At 27.7% G+C, this 22,818-nt stretch overlaps 1 protein-coding gene across 1 annotated transcript in view; it reads left to right on the forward strand.

Moving 5' to 3' along the window:
• Positions 1–22,818, forward strand: part of LOC101239941 (leucine-rich PPR motif-containing protein, mitochondrial) — a 125,306-nt gene that overhangs the window by 25,601 nt on the left and 76,887 nt on the right. Inside the window, exons 7-10 of the mRNA XM_065799184.1 lie at positions 10,004–10,091; positions 10,626–10,931; positions 11,046–11,157; positions 14,286–14,390. Coding sequence (XP_065655256.1) covers positions 10,004–10,091; positions 10,626–10,931; positions 11,046–11,157; positions 14,286–14,390 — 611 coding nt within the window. The remainder of the gene's footprint in view (positions 1–10,003; positions 10,092–10,625; positions 10,932–11,045; positions 11,158–14,285; positions 14,391–22,818) is intronic.

Raw genomic sequence — 22,818 nt, forward strand, 5'->3', positions numbered from 1 at the left:
TCTAAACCAATCTCTGCAAGTTGTTTCAGATAAAGCATGGTCAGAATAAGCTTCTACAAGCAAACGATGACTTTCTGCAGCAGTTTTCTTTAAAATAAAATAGTGAAGTAATACTTCCCGCAAATGCATATTTGAAGGCACAAAGTTGTTCATTTTGAAAGATGTATAAAATTATCTAGATATGAATAAAATCAAATTAAAAACTATGATATTTAAAGCAAATTGAACGTAGTTTCACACACATAATCATCCATACATTAATTTTGTCTTAAAAAGAAAATTAACTTGTCTTATTTTAAACAGCGGTTTCATATGCATACACCTATTAGTTTATATATATATAGTATAATAGTAAATAAATATAGTATAATAGTAAATAAATATAGTATAATAGTAAATAAATATAGTATAATAGTAAATAAATATAGTATAATAGTAAATGAATATAGTATAATAGTAAATAAATATAGTATAATAGTAAATAAATATAGTATAATAGTAAATAAATATAGTATAATAGTAAATGAATATAGTATAATAGTAAATGAATATAGTATAATAGTAAATAAATATATTATAATAGTAAATAAATATAGTATAATAGTAAATAAATTAATAGTTTAATGATTTATTAAATAAAAGTTTGAAAGTAATAATAAGGTTGTTTTATTTATGAAATAAAATAAAAAGTTTTGTTTAGTAAAAAAAAAATGTTGATAGTTTCAACTTTTTAGGTAAAAGATGTTTTGTACTTATTTTTAATAAATTAAAAATCTGATGTGAAAAATCATAAATATCTAAAACTATGCCTCTGATTCTTCTTTCAATATATATATATATATATATATATATATATATATATATATATATATATATATATATATATATATATATATATATATATATATATATATATATATATATATATATGACTCATTTTATCCAAGGGCGACTGAAATTTAAAAAAAATGTCTGTCAGTAGCTTGGCAGGACGACCAGACAATTTGTTACTTATAAGAGTGTGTTTACTAAGAAAATATTTTAATTGAAGTAGAAAAGCTTGTAGAAAAATAGATTGGATATTCAAATAAAATTTAAAACTTATCAAAGAACTTAAACAACTTTATAAAAATGTACTGTATAAAAAGTTTAGCATTATGAAAAACGTGACTAATGGTCCGGAAAAATGCAAGTTAATTTTAAAATCAAGTAATAAAAATTTTTTATTGGTTTATTTTAAAATTAAAGCACATTTTTACGGACTATTAATAACCTTTTTCATAATGCCAAACTTTTTATAAAGTACGTTTTTATAAAGTCTCAATTTCAGACTCAATTAAAGTTAGCACTTTAGTTTTTAACTTCTTGTGAAAAAAGTATGTGTATAATGTAGTAATTATGATCAATGTTCAGTCAACAGAATTTAATGTTTTCAAAGCAGAGCAAGAAAAACTAATCAAAAGATTAAATATGACTATAGAGGAACTAAGAAATTCCAACTTACTGTTATCAAAAAAAATAAAGTTGCTTGAAAATGTCGAACTTGTTCAATCAACTCCCATAGTATCATGGGCAAGCAAGGTAAATAGAAATGTCAAACAAAAAAATCAGTAGAGTAGCAACACCTAATAAACATTGTTACAGAAAATAATGTAATAAAATTTCGCATTAATGCATCAAAGTATTAGATAAATCTAGTGCAATAAAAGGGGATAAAAACTTAGTTCAAGAAGTTTTCAATTCAATTAATTTGAAGGTTGAAGTTAAGCAAATTATAAAACTCAAATCGAAAACAGATAAGCAACCACCTTTTGTTATTGTTTTAAATAATAAGATCGATTGCAATTCCATTTTAAAGCAGCAAAATTATTGAAAAATTCAAGTGAGTTTAAAAATGTTTTTATTAACCCTGATTTAACCGAAGCAGAACAATATAAAGCTAAGTTGTAAAATTTAGAAAATTCAGAATCTTTGCTATATTATTATGATATACGGAACAACAGAGTTGTTAAAATAGCAATTACGTAAAATAGCAATTACTTTGTAATCATAGGAAAAGTCATAGAAGTGATTGTGTTTCAGAATTTGCAAATTTTTCACTTTTTTTTTTTTTTTTAAACATCTTCGCTTCCAACAAGGCTGCAAGCAGCCACTAATTAAAGTTGGAAGTTACTGAGAAAGAAAAGATGAAGATGCAAGATAACGATTGCCGGACGACTTAAAAGATTGCAAATTATATGAATCAGGAAAGCAAGATGAAGGAAGCGAATTCCAAAGAGTTGATGTTCGAGGAAAAAAACTAGACGAATAAGCGTTTTTGGAGCACTTAGGAACAGTCACAGAAAAAGGATGACACTTGATTGAATGATGAGTAACACGAGAATAAATTTTAGTAGATGGCACAAGAGACGCTAGCTCTTTAGAGTAGTGCCCATTATAGTATTTGTAGAAAAGAGAAAGAGAAGCAACATTACGACTATGTGATAATGGTTGGAGGTTGGCTGCAAGAGCAGGTCCAACTATGTTTACAATGCGTTTTTGCACCTTGTCTAAAAGAGAAAGGGCATCATTAGAAGAACCGCCCCAGATATGGCAACAATATTCCATACAAGGCCGGATTTGAGATGTATAGAGACAGAGAATAGAATCCGAAGTAAGAAAGTGACGAGCTCGATAAAGAGATGCAACCTTAGCAGATGCTAATTTTGCAACTGATTTGATATATGTTTTCCAAGAAAGATTGGAAGTAAGAGTTAATCCTAGAAGATGAAGAGTGACTGACTCATCGAGTACATTACCGTTCATAAATATAAGAAGATCTAAATTATTGCGATAACGATTGGCTGAAAAAAATTGAGTTGTATCTGAATTAAAGTTCACCAGCCACTGTGAGCCCCATGCTGTAGCAGAAGTGAGATCCTTTTCAAGCTCAAATGCCCCCTCCAAGCAATCAGAGGGTGTTGGTTTCTTATCACGACAAGAATAAATGGTAGTATCATCAGCAAACAATGCCACCTTAGATGTGAGAATATCTGGAAGATCGTTAATGTAAATTAAAAAGAGTATAGGGCCAAGGATAGAACCTTGAGGAACCCCTGAAGTTACAGAATAAGAAGAAGAGTGTTGTCCATCAAGGACAACTTTTATGCTACGATTGGAAAGGAAGTATTCAATGATCTTAAAGATGTTGCCGGATACACCATAAGAAGAAAGCTTATGGAGAAGACCAGCGTGCCAAACTTTATCAAACGCTTTTGAAATGTCAAGAGCGATGGCCTTAACCTCTCCACCTTCATCTAATGCACGATAAAACCTGTCAGTTATTACTGTTAGCAAATCAGCTGTAGAACGAGAAGATCGAAATCCATATTGATGGTCAGAAAGTAAGTTATTAGATTCAAGATGAGAAATTAAGTGTTTGTTAATTAAAGATTCAAAAACCTTGCTTATGATAGGAAGAAGACTTATGGGACGGTAGTTAGACGAATCAGATCGCTCCCTAGAATTTTTGAAGATAGGGATAACAGATGCGGCTTTCCAGCAGGCTGGAAAACAAGACTCTGATAAGCACTTGTTGAATGGTTTTGAGAGTATAGACGACAGCTCCGGAGAACACTTCTGCAAGACAATAACAGGTATGTTGTTTGGGCCACAAGCTGTAGAAGAGTCTAGGCAGGAGATCACTTTAGATACAGATGCTGGAGTGATAGGAATGTCAAGCAATGGATCAACCTGTTTGTTGGCAATATCAGGTAGAACGCAATTAGTGGAATCAAGAGATGATATTGATGAAAAGTTTTTAGCAAACAATTCGGCTTTGTCTTTAGGTGAGGTGACAAAGTCTGAACCATACAAGAGAGGTGGAATTATAGATTTGCCCTTATTATTGATATTATTAAAGATTCTCAAGAAGTCACGAGAGCCTAATTTTTGAGATGAGATACAAGATTTCATGACCTGAGAATAGCGGGTTTTGGCGTTAGACAAAACCTTTTTACAATTGTTTCTAGCAGTAATAAACAGACGTCTGTTTTCTGGAGAATTGTTTTGCTGATAAATATGGAAGTAATGGTTTCGATTGGCAATCGCAGCAGCACAGTGTGAAAAAAACCATGGAGGAGAGTGAGGCTTGACCTGGAATCGTCGAGAGGGAATAGAAGATTCCATGCCAGCCTGAATCCACGAAGCCTGAATCCACATATTAATAATGAATCCACATATTAGTAATGATCCACTTATATTTAAATAGAGTAAACAAAGCGAAATAATTAGTACAAAAAAATGTAGTAATAAAACAATCAATTTAAAATAAAAAAGTTTTCAAAACTAATGCTAAAATTTCCATCAAAGTCTAATTTCTAAAAAGTCCATTTTCAAAAAACTCTGTTTATCTTTTTAATGCAAGAAGCCTTGCAAATAAATTGCAAGAATTTTATTTATTTACAAAGGTAAATAAACCTGCCGTAATTTGTGTTTGCGAAACTTTTTTTATCAAAAAAATATCGGACTCAATTGCTTGTCTAAAAGATTACTCAATCTTATTGTAAGGATCCCATAAAAGTTGGCGGTGGAGTGGAGTCATAAAATGATTCAGTATTTACCATACTGAATCTTTCTATGACTTTGTTAATGCTGGTTTTAGTGGTTTTCAGTCTTTTTTTATTAAATATCAATTAGAACTTTTAGTTTTCCTTTGTTTTCACAGTTGACGATTATTGGAACATTTTTTCTAATCATTTTTGCAATGGTGTTGATCAATTTGTTCCAATTAAAAAGATAAATCTTTACAAAAAAAAAAATTGTCTCTACTCCAGGTTTATTGCAAGAGTTAATTCGTAAAGCATTCTTATGAAAAAGAGGGTCAAATACTAAAAGCATTACACACAAAAAAGCATATAACAAATATGCTAGTAAATGTAAAGATTTATTACATACTTACTAAATGGGAGTTGAGCTTAATCTAGTTAAAGAAAATAATATCAGAAAATAATATTTTTTAATTATGTTAATAACTAACTACATAAATGTAAAAGTAGTTTTCCTCTAAAAACAAAAAACAATAATAACAAGATAACTTGTAGTAATGAAGAAGTCGCTGACGTGTTTAATGAACACTTTGGTAGTGTCCTTACAAATGATAACAGTTATTCTCTATTTATTATTAGTTATGTTAATGATTCGATTGGTATTGAAGCTGTAAATTTTCCACCAGAAGCAGTGTATAAATCTTTATTTAAAGTTAAATTCAGCACATCGTTGTTGTCGCGTCATGGAAAGAATGAATAATGTGTATGTTATAGAGTATCTAAATCATAAATTAATAACTCATAATCTACATGGTTTCCTCATTAAACACTCCACCTGTACAAATCTCTTTGAATCTACTAATGATTGAAACATGGAACTCAATAATCACCAAATAACAGATATTGTATATATTGATTTCTAATAAGCGTTAGACTCTTTCACATATCCCAAACTATTATTTAAACTTGCATCGTGTAATATAAGAGGTAATCTTTTAAATTAGATTTCTTCATTCCTCACTGATAGATATCAAAAAGTTGAGGTTGGTAGTTCTCTATCAAACTCAATACACATTGTTAGTGGAGTTCCACAGGGTAGTGTGTTAGGTCCCACATTGTTTCTATTATATTTAATTACCATAACTAATAATCTGAATAGTTGTTTAATACTTTACATGTATAACTTTATGATATAAAGTTACACAGTTTGTACTGTGACATGGATCTAAGCCAAGATTTAGTAGTTGCTCTAAATAGGCTTGTACTCTGGGCAAAATGTGGCAACTATCAATTGCTAGTAGAAAGTGTTTTGTACTTAGAATAGCACCTCCCTCATTATGCAAAGGTATAAAGGATAACTAAAAATTAGGTGAGAGTACTTTGGCTTGGTCTTCCAACCCAAAAGATCCATGAGTAATAATGGACCATAATCTTAACTACAAAAAACATATCCCTAACGTCATCCTCTAGAGCATACCTAATACTGAAATTTTTTTTAAACTTGCGACCCTTGTATTCTAGCTAGACCTTTTACTACCTATATAAGACAAATTTTAGAATATTGTTCTCCAGTATGGTCACCACACCAAATCAGATTGATTAAATCAGTTGAAAGCATATAATGAAAATTTACTTAAAAAGTTAGGAACCTTTGAAATTTGTCTTATCATAATCAACTACAGTTGCTTGGTTTGGAATCACTTGAAGTTCAGTGCCTTAAAAGTGACTTAATAATATGTTTTAAAATTTTTCACAAACTGGTTTGTACGAAAAATCTGTTCTTTGTAATTGACAGCAAAAGCTGCACAGGAGATCATGTTTATAAAATACGCAAATATTTTTGTTGCTTAGATTAAAAAAAAGTTTTTCTTACTGAGTTGGTGACATAGAGAATATTATGACCTTAGAAGCTGTTCATGCAAAAAGTGTTTTATCATTTAAAAATAAAGTGATTTCTTTTGACTTTAACTAATATTTATTCTAAAAGGAACAACTATTTGTTTCTTCATAATTTTGTAATTATTTTTGTGATGATATATTTTTAATTTATTTATGGGCATGCTGTTAGTGTCCATCTTTGTATGGACCTACGTGTCCTTTAGAATATATTTGATGTTCTGATAAATAAATCTATCTAGTATATGTTTTATAGTATAATATGAAATTATAAAAGTATGTAAATAATGTTTTTATTATTTTTTTATTTTTAGAGAAAAAAAACCTAAGTTATATTAGTATAATATTTGATTTTGTAGAATAATTTGTAAAGTACTGTATTGAGCTCATAAATCTTTTAAACCATTATCATTTCAAACCAAATTATGTCTTTATGAACTTTTGGTTTGTCCCGTGACAATACAAAAAAAATATCATTAAGAGTTCTTGCAGTTTCAATTACAGCATAATTTTATTTTTCATAAAATTTAAGTCTGTATTTTTTTCTTTACAATATTTAATAATAATCCTTATATTTTAAAATCAGATTTGCTTGTTTTTAATTTAAAAAATTTTGAGTTAAAAGATTTTTTAAAAAAAGTCCTATTTATTGTTTTTGTGTATGCAGAAAAATCTATTTAGAAGGATTTGGAAGTATTTAGAAGAAATATATTCTTTAAAATCACTTTTTTCTTTCAATATTTTTTCTTATTTATACTGTTTCAACAAAAAATTTACATTGTTTTTAATTTATTAGTGCCACCTTTTAATTGTTAATGATTTCTTTACGTTATTAAATTTTAATAGTGTTAAGACTTATATAAATTGTGATAAATATTAATCACTTATAATAACCATAAATTTAAAGTGAATTAAATTGTGATTCCAATAATTAAGCATTTGCATCTTTTTCTATTTTCTTGAAAGTTTGACTCAGTATGAAACAGTTATTTTACTTTTTAGCAATCTAATTTTTTGTTTTATTAAAACAAATTTTTTTTACTGTTTTGTATAATACTGTTTTGAGATGATTTTGATAAGTATTTTTATTATAAAATATTATTAAAATCAAATCCAACAGTTAATTTTTTTACTGAAAGGTAAAATAGTTTTAAATCTATATTTTATACTGATAACTAAACTATTTAATACTCCATTGCTTAATTATTATTTTTTAAATGACTTGGATAATTGTCATTCTTGTAATCATTTTTTTTTTAATACATGCTTTAATGTCTTTAATTTGTTTTTTAAATTTAATTGGCAAACTAAATAAAATTTTAAGTCATTGCGCACCTAATAATCTCTCAACTTTACAATTTAAAACCACAAAGAAAGATCATTGTAAACATTGAAAAACAATGTGACATGGGTCAAATCATTATATTTCAACCAATTTAAAGAAAACTTTGTGGGGCACCATCTCTGATTTTCCTAATTTTTACATATTGTTATGTGCATTATGTAGATAGGTTAAATTTGAAATTTCAGACTTCCAAGTACAATGGTTCAAAAATTATAGCCTTAGAAACATGACACAGTGGCTTTTTATTAATTTGTGTTAAATTAGAAAAAAACTATGACCTCCTCAACTTTGAAAAAAATCATAAATTTGCTAAAATATGCCAAAATAAAACTAACTGTAGCATTATTCTATTCATCCACAAGTCTTTACAGATAAGTTTTCTGATTAGCTACTACTGTCTGCAATAAATGGGCAAAATATAGGCAGCTTGTTGCAGTTTAGAACTTAAATATATCTAAATGCAAAATGTCCACTCGCCTAAAAAGTCCAATTTTCAGCCATTTTGAGATGCTTGTAAATTTTTCTAACACTTTGTTTTGATCTAACATTAACAGTATGTAAGACCATTAGACCAACTATCAGAAAATGCAAACATTATAAACTTGTTTGAGGGGGCGGGAGGGGGTTTGGGGTGGCACTAATTAAAGGGGAAGGGGGCAACCAACTTATAAGATACAAGCATTCATTTTCTAGCATGAAACATACATAATTCATTTTCTAACAGTTAAGGCGTTAGACCTTTATTGCATTTTTTCATGCTTTTACCATAAGATTCTAATTTTGATAGTGACTATCAAAAATGTGTGCCAGATTTTGCAGCAAGTATACAATGTAATGGTCATAAATGGGAATTAACAAAAGTTAATTATATTACTAAAAGTTGGTTGCCCCCTTCCCCTTTGATTATTGCCACCCCAAACCCCCTCCCGCCCCCTCAAACAAGTTTATAATGTTTGCATTTTCTGATAGTTGGTCTAATGGTCTTACATACTGTTAATGTTAGATCAAAACAAAGTGTTAGAAAAATTTACAAGCATCTCAAAATGGCTGAAAATTGGACTTTTTAGGCGAGTGGACATTTTGCATTTAGATATATTTAAGTTCTAAACTGCAACAAGCTGCCTATATTTTGCCCATTTATTGCAGACAGTAGTAGCTAATCAGAAAACTTATCTGTAAAGACTTGTGGATGAATAGAATAATGCTACAGTTAGTTTTATTTTGGCATATTTTAGCAAATTTATGATTTTTTTCAAAGTTGAGGAGGTCATAGTTTTTTTCTAATTTAACACAAATTAATAAAAACCACTTTTTTAAAGAGAGAACTATCCAGAAAAATAGTTCTAGAAAAAATGAGACACTTGTTGAAAGTGAGAAATAAGTTATACAGCTCTAAAGTAGTCTGTTTTGACCATTTGTAAATCGAGGGGGCCACTGTGTCATGTTTCTAAGGCTATAATTTTTGAACCGTTGTACTTGGAAGTCTGAAATTTCAAATTTAACCTATCTACATAATGCACATAGCAATATGTAAAAATCAGGAAAATCAGAGATGGTGACCCACAGGCAATTAGTTGAAATATAATGATTTGACACATATATTAATTACTAATAATTAAGTTTCTATGTGTTTTGTTTTCTTTAAAAATATGCTCAAAATGGTGTCAGTTATTTTGGTGACTTTGTTGTTAGTTATTTTTTGTTGTTGGTTATTTTTTTGCTGTTATTTATTTGTTATTAGTATCTAATAAAGACTTTCATTAAGTTTAATAACAAAAAATCAAAGTCTTTCCTTTCCTTCCAAATAAAAAAATATATTCGACCTAAAAAGTTTGAAAAAATAAAAATTTGAGAGTCAATTGAAATTCAATTTAATGAATGTAGATCTGAAAGCGAATTTTAACCACAGTCGGTATGTAAAAGTCCAATACTGGATGCTATATTTTTTATAGTTATGTAATCGAAAAAAGAAGCCCTTTTAATAGTAGCTCCATTGGAGCCATTCAAAAGTGACATTACTGTTTGTATGTTGTTAAGGCTGAAGATGCTAGTATTGAAAATGTAGCAAAATTTCTTAAAAATAAGAAAAGAGAGAAATAAAATAAAAATAAAATAGAAATAACCTTGAACCTTGAGAGAAATTGTATTTATTGATTTATATTAATTATAGCTGTTTATGTTAAGATGTTTACAAATTAAGTTAATAAATTAAATTTAATCTTGTTTTTTATATTAGAGAAAATGGTATTCCACCAAAAGAAAAAGTTTACAAACAAATAATTAATGCACTTGCTGTTAGAGGGGACTTAGAAAAAATAGAAGATGTAATTATTAATCTATTTATATTTTTTGTTTTTAATGATTGTATTTTTTATATTATTATTTATATTTTATATTAATAATTATAATCATTGATTTGTGATTTGAGATCTTCATTATATTGATGATGATATATGTGTGTGTGAGCGTGTGAGTGGTATATAAATAATGTAAAGATTCTACTATATCCCAGTTTATATATATATTTTTTTTATTCTTTTATTATTTTACAAAATTAAATTAATGTGTGAAAATTAATTTTGCAAACAAGCTAAATTTAACATTTTAAATAATAATTGAAGTTTTAATGTTTTTGTTGACAGCTGAAATGAGTTCGTTATAGAAGCTTTTATTATTATAGAAAATGTATTGTGCTTTGCAAACAAAAAATTAATTTTATTAATGAGTTATAGAAAAACCTTCTATAATATTTTTGTTGTCATCTAAAATGAGTTGTGCTGATTTTTTTTGTAGTTAAAACAACTACTTTACTAAATTTAGTTGTATTTTTTAAACTTTTTATTTATTGAATTTTACAGACTTTGAATGAAATGACTAAGAAGGGAATATCTCCAACAGTTGAACTTTATATGGGTTTGCTTAATAATCTTAGTGAAGGTGGCTATAGAGACTTGATTAAAACAACTTTAGGAAAGATAGAAGGTATGCAAGAAATGTCCCCAGAGGTGGATAGTCTTATCCAACGCTTCACTGTGAGAGAAGACTATGAAAATGCAATTGTATTGTTGGACCATTTCAAACAAGAAACAGAAAATATAAAGCCCTATACTGTTATAAATCAAATCAGCGTGGCATCGTTCAATTACTTACTTCAAGCTGATAAGGTTTAATTTTTTTGATTTTTCGTATTTTGCGTTTTTCTGTTTTTGATGATTTCTAGAAGTATTATATTATTGTTATTTATTTGTTTACTGAATATTTAGAATTATTTTATTTAGGATCTCGAACAATTCAAGAAGTTAAATAATGCAATAGAAAAACATTTTAGCAAAACACTAAATTCAAGGTTTCCTTTTCTTGCTGAATATCTTGCAAAGAATGACAAGCTAGGTTAAGTTTACTTATATAGAATTTAATTTTTTGCTCATAAATAAACAATATGTTAAATAACAAGTTTTTGAAGCATTTTTATTCAAAGGTAAAAAATGATAAGGAATGCATAATGGAAAAAGTGTTTTATGAAAGATTAAAAATGCATCATGTTTGTATGCATGTATGTGTATATACGACTTCAGTGGGGTTAAATGACTGTATAGGCTGTGAAAAGCCAGCCTGAAATCGAACTTTACAGAATAGACGAGCAGCCTACCTCATTTGCACAGACTTTTATGTTTTGATAAACAAAATCATGAGGAAATTAATATAATTTTGATCACTGGTTTTTGTAATAGTTTTGATAGAGACACAGTTTTAGACAAATTTTTATTACTGTTTATAATAAAAAGATATTTTTTAATTTATTAAGTATAGATGTATCTATTGATTTCCTTTTGGTTGAATCGTATTTTATGTACATAAATTAATCAAAGTGTAAACTTTTATATTGCGTATTAAAAAGTTTATTTATTAGGGGTCGTTCATAAACTGTCATGCAACTTTCAACTGATTTTGACCTCCCCTCCCCCTTGTCACAAAATCGTAACACTTAAGTAGCAAGTTTTGCATGAGTCGTCACAAAACCACCAGTCCCTCCCATCCCTCTTATAGCGTGACATAATTTTTGGAGAACTTCTTATCAAAATTTGCATATACTTTACTAAATTTTTTATTTTTTAAAAAAGTTTTTGAAAGTTCAAAACTAAAAAATTAAAAACTATGATTCTTTATAGTTCTACATTTTCTTTTTTTTATTATTACAATATAAGTTATTTACATTAGTTTGTTTACAGAAATAAGAATTCTTTAAACTGGTCATACTGGTCAAACTTCATCAGTTTATTAAAAAGTGATTAAGTTAAAAGAAAAAGAATAAAAAAATGAGTATAAATATTAAAAAAAAAATCTTCACTAACAGACTTTTTTTTTTATGCTGATATTCACAAAAACATATTAATTTAAAAACATTTCTTTGGGTGCTACAAGGAAACTGTAGAAATTGCTATATCAGAAATAACTTCTTAAAGCAACAATTGAATAAAAAATCTGTTTTCACCACCTAAATGTTTTCTGTCTAATAAAATAATACTGATTTTCAAATATTAGCTCATAAAAATTATCAGTAGTTACTCAAGGTCCTTGATTTGATGGGTCCCAAGATTAAAAAAAAATTGTAGAATGTATGTCAACCTGGATCCTATAAAAGATTAAAAAAAAAGTTGTTTTACATTATAGTTATTGTTTTTGATTATTTTTTTTTGCAAAAAAACTTTAAAAATAATGAAAAAGTTAATTTTCATTAAAAAGTTCAACATAATCTATTATTCAAAATGTTTTTTTCAAAATCTATTTTTGAAGACCCTAAATCTAAATAGGATTAAATTAACCTAGCCTATAAACCTATTTTAAAAGATGCCAAGACAACTCAGTGTAGTCCTAGCAATATTTAAAATGTTTGAATTCTTTTGTTTGGAATAAGTATAATTTTGTCACCGTATTATGTTCAAACAAGAGCTTGAGATGTTATTTTTTCTTTTTTTTGCTTCAGATTTTTATGTTCAAAGAAACTTTTCTCTTTTTTGTAAAATTTTCAAAACTTTTTTACTACCCCTAATAGTGAACCTAAAGAACACCATTTCTAGTCTTAAAGTCATTTCTAGATCATTAAATAAATTAAATTAATGTCAGGTCTATGTTACCAAAAAAAAAAAAAAGATGAGGAATGACAAACTAAAGTTGCCTAAACTAACCATGTAGTTTTTCCTCTAATAAATTAATAATACTAAAGCTGTTTATCATGCTAGAGTCTATATTATTTGAGAGACCAGAGTATATACTTTATTAAAAATATGGCTAAGATGATTGAAAAAAAGTTGTAAATTAAAAATTAGTTTTCAATTTTTTGTGCTGATTTTTAAAAATTTTGTAATAATTTATTAATGACTTCAATACATGATGATAATTTTCGGGTAAATATGTGTTTAAACCTTTATTGTAAGATTTTTATTAGTGGTTATACTAGAAAATAAGTAAAAGTTATGAAAAAATAATTTTTAACAAATTTTTTCATTTAGATTGTTATGACCTTGTTGCCCTATTTTAAAATTTAAACAATTTTGCTCTTAACTCGATCATAAAAGACATCTAATTATTTATATGAATTAATTTTCTTATTATATAATGAATTAATTTTCAAATAACAAGAAAAGGATTATTTTTTAAGTAAAAAAACTCCTCTTTTCATTTCTTCAAAATCAAATCGCCCCTAATATTATTTATAAAAAAACTCTTCAAAAGTATATCAACTTGGATTTCAAAATAAGTGGAATTATATAAAATAGTAAAAATAGGAGTCATGTTTTATAAAAATATTTCTGAAAAAAATTTTATGTTAAAAGCCTTTTTGTGCTTTTTTGCAGTAAAATTTAAATAGTATTTAAAATTTGATTTTAAATTTTTACAAAATAATTTTGTATATAAATGATTACCATTTTTGAAATTTTTATGCAATTTTTCTCCTTTGAAAGGTTGACGAAATTTTAATTTTTTGATAATTTTAAGGACCTGTTTTATATTCGAGGGTCTTGAGCACCCTAAATAAAGTTACTATAAACTATTTTTTGTAATTCAGTATCGTTTCAATGATGTCATCTATGCAGCTGTTATACTTGTGCCATTTTTTATTATATTTGACCAACTATTATGTAAAGATTTGTGTTGTATATTGTAAGTGTGTCAATATGACAGCTTCAGAATGTTAAGTATATTAGATTATCTTAAAAATATACTTTTTCTATTACATTATCAGCAAGTAGACATTATTCCATTATGTCTACTTTTAAACTGACAAATGTTGTTTTATTATATAGAACACAATTATTGGGTAAAAGTAAACATTTTAAAAAAATCTGTTTTAATTTTTGCCTGATATATCCATGACATTCTGATCATAGGTTTGAATTCCCTTTGAAGAGCACCAGGAGATTCAAAAAACTGACTTTTAAAAACCTTAGACTATCTGACTATCTTTCATTATTTTAAAGTTTCAAATATAATGTTTGTCAATTTTTTTTAATATATAGATTGGGCATTGTCTCTTGCAGTACCTGATGAATCATTAAAAAGATCCAATCTTCAAATATACAACTTCATTCTTAAAGCTCTAAACTATAAAAGGGATTTGATTGGTATTTTTTTGTTTAAATTTTTTATTATTTAATCGTAATTGAAATTTAAAGTGGTATAAATGTGAAAAAAAAAGTTTAATTTTTGTGTTTGATACTTTTAAAACATTTTTTGTTTTATTATATTTACACTTTAGTAAGACTATATTAATTATGTACAGTAATAAATAATATATATACTATGAAATAATAATCATAATAAGGTTTTTTGTTATTATTAAGGTGCTCCAAGAAGATGGAATGTTTTTATTTTAGAATTTCTGAGAAAAGTAAAACCAGGAAGATCACATTTCTATCCTTACCAATGTAAGGAAAGATATGTGAACTTGAATTTTGATCTGGCATTGAGTTTTGAACATCTTGGTTCTGAGCCAGAACTCTAATCACTGTGCCATGGCTGCTTTAATAATTGCCCAAAGCAAATTTATACTAAAGCCAAATAAAGCCATTAGGCATTTCATATTTTAAAAATGTTAATCTAACCTAATGCATTTGTAAAGAATATATATATATATATTATATATATATATATATATATATATATATATATATACATACATACATACATACATACATACATACATACATACATACATACATACATACATACATACATACATACAGTGAAGAACCCACAGTTTATTTGGGGATACCGCTTTTTTCCCGACAACGTTAAAAATATAGTTAATAAATGTTTAAAGTATTTTAAACATTTTTTAACTATATTTTAGTAGTTATTAATGTTTTAAATAGTTATTAATTTAATTATTTAATTAATTTATTTAATTAATTTAATTATTTTATTAATTTAATTAATTAATTTAATTATTAAATACGTTAAACAATTTTGAATTAATATTTACATTACATAATATATTTACATATTAAATTGCATAATATTTGTAAAATTAACAAAATAGTTTTACGTCTTATATTTGAATCACTATTCGACATAAGCATTTGATAAACATATTTACTATTGTTTTAATTTTTAAATTTTGATTTAAATGTTAGCATATTTGTTTAATTAACTTTTATTAAAGGTTAATTTTTAAAGTGATTTTAAGGCGCCTTTTAAATTAAAGATAGTTAAAGAAGAAATAATTATGGTAAGCATAGTTTACAAATGTTATATTTTTTTGATTAAAAAATATATTATATTTTAAAAGACATATTAAATTTTAAAAGTATATAATATTCTTTAATGGTTAAGTATAATTTAAAAAGTTATGTTTAAAAAATAAGTAACATTTATCACAGGTTATTTTAAACAGACCTTAATAAAACTTTTATTAAGTTATTGTCATCGTTATTTTTATTATTTTAAAAGTCAAAAAGAACAGAAACAAAACTTTCTGAAAAAGTTAATAATTCGTTTTTTTGCTTTTCTATCACATAAACTAAAATAGCAAGCTAAAGATCAAAAGTTCATTCATTTAAGAATTAAATTTGCGTGATAGTTATTAAAACAGAAATTTTTAACTTTTGTTCATTTGTTATCAAAAGCAGTTTAATTTTAAATTATCATTTATTATCAAAAGCAGTTCAATTGCCAAGAAAAGAGTTAACTTTACTTTGAATGGATATTTTAAAATCCTAAAATATCCATCAATATTTATTTTTCAAAAATGCACATTTTTTATACATTCCGTTTTTATAACATTTCGCATTGTTTTTAAAATTAAGTTTTGTAACGACTTTTATTTTTATAAAGCTAACGTTCAGTTAATAACCGAAGAACAGTTACGTCACGTAATTGTGTAAAAACGCTATTTCTTTTTAATTCATTTTGTTGACCGAAAAAATAAACTGGAAATTATTATATGCTACAATTTAAACTGAAAATTTTTAATCTATTTTTTATAAAAAAGCAAAGAAAAAATTAAAAAATTACAATAATCTTTGGGCGCTTTTTTTTGAGCGCCCATTCCGCTCCAGTGGTACTAAAACAGGTCTGGGTTCATCCCTGATTATATATATATATATATATATATATATAAAATACTTTACAAATGTTAAGTATTAGGTCGGATTAACATTTTGAAAATTTAAAATGCCTAATGACTTTATTTGCCTTTAGTATAAAGTTGCTTTGGTGTATAGCTTCAATTTAAAGTTTGATTTAAACTTGGTTTTATGATAAAAGTCAACCAGATGTATGTAAACTAAGTTTTAAATTTTTTTTTGTCAATTCACCTCCCTGAGGCTGAAAAGACCACTACAGATTAGGAGGCTACTTAATTGTGGTTTTAACCCTCTCTCAACTCTGTAACTACAAAACACGAACCTTGATGAACAAGGCTGCTGCGTGGAGAAGCAAGTTGAGCGCGGTACTACCAGGGACATGATGGAGATCTAACTCAGAAAATGAAGCAAATTTAATTTAAAAAATATATATACACACTCCTTGGGAGGAGTAAATGAGCAGAGATAAACAGAAGTTTTAGGAGATCTTCCAGTTTTTGTATGAGCTATCTTTTTATTCATTAAAATAAATTTTATTCATTAAATAAATGTGTAATTTGATTACATAAATGACTTGCATGTGAATTTAACTAAATAACATATTCTTTCAGGGTTGTAAATGGACTTACACCACATTCATAATTATTAAATTGTAAAAATCAATAAATTTCAATAATCAAAAATTAATTTTTATTTGAAATACATTATTTTGTTCTGATTTTCTTTATAAAAAAAATAAAACCAAGAAATAAAATAGTGTCCTTTTAATTCCTAACGCTAAACAAGCTTAACATTAGTTACTGGTTTTTATGTAGGCTCATTATGTGGAAGTGTTTTGAAATACTTATGATGCACAGGTGGTATATAAGGCAATAACTGCATCATATCCTTATATTTTTCGTGTGTAATGGGTCTGGCATTTATATACAAAGACTTTAGCGCAATTCTTTCAAATTTTGGTGGTCTCCCTCGAACGGTTGGTGATAAGTCTAAAGTCTTAAATTCCATATCCTCCATCGATGTTTTATATGAAATAGTATACGGTGCACTTTTACAAAACCTCAGCCAACATAATTTCAGCCAGTTTACCTTTTCTCCTTCAGTATTTTCTTTTCTTTTTTGAATTGCATTTTCTAGATATTTTGTTGAAATAAAATTCTCCTGTTTCATTTTGTACAAATTAAACTTATTATTTTGTCGACATTGTTTTATAATCTCATAATAATCCTCGTGAGTGTACAAGAAATTCTTTTTTTGTATTACCATTTCTATAACACCAAAATCTGCATCGTTTGGTAAATACGAATGCTCAGAAAGCAAAAATTTATGGGCGATGATTTCAATGTTATTTTCCGAAGACTGGACAACTCTTAACCATCTCAATGTCTTTTGAGTATTTCGATTTTGCCTGGTGCACATATCACTGTAAGCTATAACATGATTTTGGGTAGTTACATTTTGTAAATGTCTCAGGCAACAAGATTTAGTTTCCTGGGATCCCCTAGAAGCAGTAATTTCGTCCCACATATACATAAAAACTTTACTGTCATGAAAATTATGGAATCCCTCGTTTAAAACATACATATTCCACTTATAATATGCGATTGAAATGGATAATTTTGGATATGGTAAGGCTTTTTGTAAATCCAAAGAAAAGGCAAAATACTTTCCTGGATTTTCTGTTGCTAGAATTTTATCTTCTTGTAAAGCTTTTCTTGCTAATTCGGCATTTTTTGAACATCATGGCTTTGTACAAAAGTCCCCTTTTCTTTGTCACTGTTGTTTGAATATTCATGTTAAAGTCATCACATCTTTCACATGTGTCTTTGCGTTGTTGATAAAAATATAACTTAAAATCTCTTTTAAAGATTTTTCTGTATGTTAATTCATTAACTGCAATTTCATTAATATCCACACATTTTTCTAAGTATAAATTAAACATTTTGTTTATGTTCAATTCAGGGTTCAAATGCTTTCGTTCTGGATTTTGGGATCGAGTGTAATGACTCTCAAAAGCTGGAAAACTTTTTATGTGTTCTCTAACAAATTTAATTGCAAGTTCACTAGTTCTCCTGCAAGAACCATCCATTCTCCCACACATTTTTGGAATATCTTTTGGAATATCACACAGTCTTTTGGAATATCTTTTGCTTTTAAGATGCAATCAATCCGTCCCGTAGATATATTAAAAGTATTTATAAAAAATTTCTTACATACTAAAATGTTTTCATGAGGAGTGCTCAAGTGAAATTTATACACATTAGTCCTCAAAGTTCCCGCATAATTTCTTGGCCTTCTCCTTTTTACAGGATAACCATGAACACTTTCATAGAGAAATAAGTTTTGTTTATCAAAGTCGCTCATATTCCAAAATTGTTGAAAAATTATTTTACGTTCTGCTTCATTAATACGTTCTACACATTTTTTCAAACAGTTGCAATTTTTATTTTCACTTTTTTTTTCTGGAATAACTTTATCGTTTTTTGTACAATATTCTTGTCCGGAATTTCGCTTAATTTTACTTATTCTTTGGGCATGTTGTCCTTTATTTTCTTTTGCAGAATCAAAGTTTTGGCTAAAAGAAACATCGTCCTCATCTGATGTACATTCTAACTCTATAATTCTTCTTCTTTTTGTAATTTTCTTTAAACATGTGTTTTTATTAGTGGAGTTATCCTCATCCTCCGATTGTAAGGATTGTGATTGACTCTTCTTTAGTTTATATTCATGGGCTTTATTTCTATGTGATTTTATATATATTTTTTTTTTTTTTTTTTAAACATCTTCGCTTCCAACAAGGCTGCAAGCAGCCACTGATTAAAGTTGGAAGTTACTGTAAGAGAAAAGATGAAGATTGTAGAGCAAGATAACGATTGACGGACGATTTAAAAGATTGCAAATTATACGAATCAGGAAAGCATGATGAAGGAAGCGAATTCCAAAGAGCTGATGTTCGAGGAAAAAAACTAGACAAATAAGCATTTTTGGAGCACTTAGGAACAGTCACAGAAAAAGGATGACACTTAATTGAATGACGAGTAACACGAGAATAAATTTTAGTAGATGGCACAAGAGACGCTAGCTCTTTAGAGCAGTGTCCATTATAGTATTTGTAGAAAAGAGAAAGAGAAGCAACATTACGACGATGTGATAATGGTTGAAGGTTGGCTGCAAGAGCAGGTCCAACTATGTTTACAATGCGTTTTTGCACCTTGTCTAAAAGAGAAAGGGCATCATTAGAAGATCCGCCCCAGATATGGCAACAATATTCCATACAAGGCCGGATTTGAGATTTATAGAGATAGAGAATAGAATCCAGAGTAAGAAAGTGGCGAGCTCGATAAAGAGATGCAACCTTAGCAGATGCTAATTTTGCAACCGATTTGATATATGGTTTCCAAGAAAGATTGGAAGTAAGAGTTAATCCTAGAAGATGAAGAGTAGGTGACTCATCGAGTACATCACCGTTCATAAATATAGGAAGATCTAAATTATTGCGATAACGATTGGGTGAAAAAAATTGAGTTTTATCTGAATTAAAGTTCACCAGCCACTGTGAGCCCCATGCTGTAGCAGAAGTGAGATCCTTTTCAAGCTCAAATGCCCCCTCCAAGCAATCAGAGGGTGTTGGTTTCTTATCACGACAAGAATAAATGGTAGTATCATCAGCAAACAATGCCACCTTAGATGTGAGAATATCTGGAAGATTGTTAATGTAAATTAAAAAGAGTATAGGGCCAAGAATAGAACCTTGAGGAACCCCTGAAGTTACAGAATAAGAAGAAGAGTGTTGTCCATCGAGGACAACTTTTATGCTACGATTGGAAAGGAAGGATTCAATGATCTTAAAGATGTTGCCGGATACACCATAAGAAGAAAGCTTATGGAGAAGACCAGCATGCCAAACTTTATCAAACGCTTTTGAAATGTCAAGAGCGATGGCCTTAACCTCTCCACCTTCATCTAATGCACGATAAAACCTGTCAGTTATTACTGTTAGCAAATCAGCTGTAGAACGAGAAGATCGAAATCCATATTGATGGTCAGAAAGTAAGTTATTAGATTCAAGATGAGAAATTAAGTGTTTGTTAATTAAAGATTCAAAAACCTTGCTTATGATAGGAAGAAGACTTATGGGACGGTAGTTAGACGAATCAGATCGCTCTCCAGAATTTTTGAAGATAGGGATAACAGATGCGGCTTTCCAGCAGGCTGGAAAACAAGACTCTGATAAGCACTTGTTGAATAGTTTTGAGAGTATAGACGACAGCTCCGGAGAACACTTATGCAAGACAATAACAGGTATGTTGTCTGGGCCACAAGCTGTAGAAGAGTCTAAGCAGGAAATCACTTTAGATACAGGTGCTGGAGTGATATGAATGTCAAGCAATGGATCAACCTGTTTGTTGGCAATATCAGGTAGAACGCAACTAGTGGAATCAAGAGATGATATTGATGAAAAGTTTTTAGCAAACAGTTCGGCTTTGTCTTTAGGTGAGGTGACAAAGTCTGAACCATACAAGAGAGGTGGAATTATAGATTTGCCCTTATTATTGATATTATTAAAGATTTTCCAGAAGTCATGAGAGCCTAATTTTTGAGATGAGATACGAGATTTCATGACCTGAGAATAGCGGGTTTTGGCGTCAGACAAAACCTTTTTACAGTTGTTTCTAGCAGTAATAAACAGATGTCTGTTTTCTGGAGAAATGTTTTGCTGATAAATATGGAAGTAACGGTTTCGATTGGCAATCGCAGCAGCACAGTGTGAGGAAAACCATGGAGGAGAGTGAGGCTTGACCTGGAATCGTCGAGAGGGAATAAAAGATTCCATGCCAGCCTGAATCCACGAAGTTATGTAAGAAGCACATATGTCGACAGGAAGTTGAAAGATTTCTACCCAAGGGCCATCACGAAGAAAGTCACGGAAAGAATCCCAGTCAGCTTTACTGTAGTTGATAGAGGTTCGGTAATAGGGGGATTCAGGTAATGAAGAAGAATGAGATATTAGTTTTAGAGAGATCAAACTGTGATCAGAAGAACCTAAGGGTGAATGCGGAGAAACTGAGCACTGACTAGGATCAGAGACAAGACATAAGTCGAGTAGAGAAGGTAAATGATTAGGGTTGTCAGGAAAGCGAGTTGGAAAGTTGACTATTTGAGTTAGGGATTGAGAAGTTAGGGATTGATTTACAATCGAATAAAATAAATATCTTAAACTATAGTAAAATAGTGATTTATTATTACTTCCTACCTGTATCACTATCTGATGTTAACATAAAGTTATCCATTTTTTATAGAATAAAAGTAAATAATTGTAAAAAATATATTAAATTTAAATATCAGGACTACACTTCAATACTGTCAAACTAATACTGATAACAATGCGTTTTAGACAAAAATTTTGCTAATTTGCAATTATGCAAATTCTTGGGACATGTTAAAACATGCAATATTAGGCACTTCTGTGGCTAACAGTTTTTTCATTTCATCCTATCTGTCAAATTACGCTTTTGCGTAGTTTGACAGATAAACCTTTTATAAGTGCTTAATGAGTAATTCTAAAGAAAATGGACTTACACCATTTTCATAATTTTCATAATTTTACATTGATCAAAGCATATGGATATGTTTAAATACTAATTGTAAATTGTTTATAAATAAAAAGTGCATACTTAGTTAAATGTAAGTTATGTGATTTCTAACTTTTTTTGAAAAATGAACTTACACTATTAAAATAAACGGTCCATATAAAATATAAAATTTATTACATAATATAAAAGTTATCATGCAATAATTTAGTGGGTAATAATTTTATATATATATATATATATATATATATATATATATATATATATATATGTATATATATATATGTATATATATATATGTATGTGTATATATATATATATATATATATATATATATATATATATATATATAGATATATATAGATATATATACATATATATATATATATATATATATATATATATATATATATATATATATATATATATATATATATATATATATATATATATATATACATAACAGTGATAATATTCAAAAATAATGTTTTACTTTTTCAAATGTATTTTTAAAAATATTTAATATTATAAATATTAAATATTATAATATTATAAGTTTAAATAATAGCTTTAATAGGAAGACATAGTATTGACTAAGAAAAAGATTAATGACAGAATATTATCAATTTTGTTTTTCCATAATTGCATTTTTATAAGATATATATTTTTTATTTAAGAAATCAATCAGTTTGTCCAATCTAATTAAAAACATTAGTATTTTAATTAGCGCTCTTTTAGAAAAAAAATTTTTTGTAATATCAATGCCTTTAAAAAAGTATTGCAATTAATTATGCAATTATTGGTTTAGTTTTAAAATGAATTTCATTTACAACAATAACGCTTTTCTTTTAAAGGCCATTTGTATAGTTAAAATA

This window comes from Hydra vulgaris, chromosome 06, assembly GCF_038396675.1.
Source record: "Hydra vulgaris chromosome 06, alternate assembly HydraT2T_AEP".
Classification (NCBI taxonomy): Eukaryota; Metazoa; Cnidaria; class Hydrozoa; order Anthoathecata; family Hydridae; genus Hydra; species Hydra vulgaris.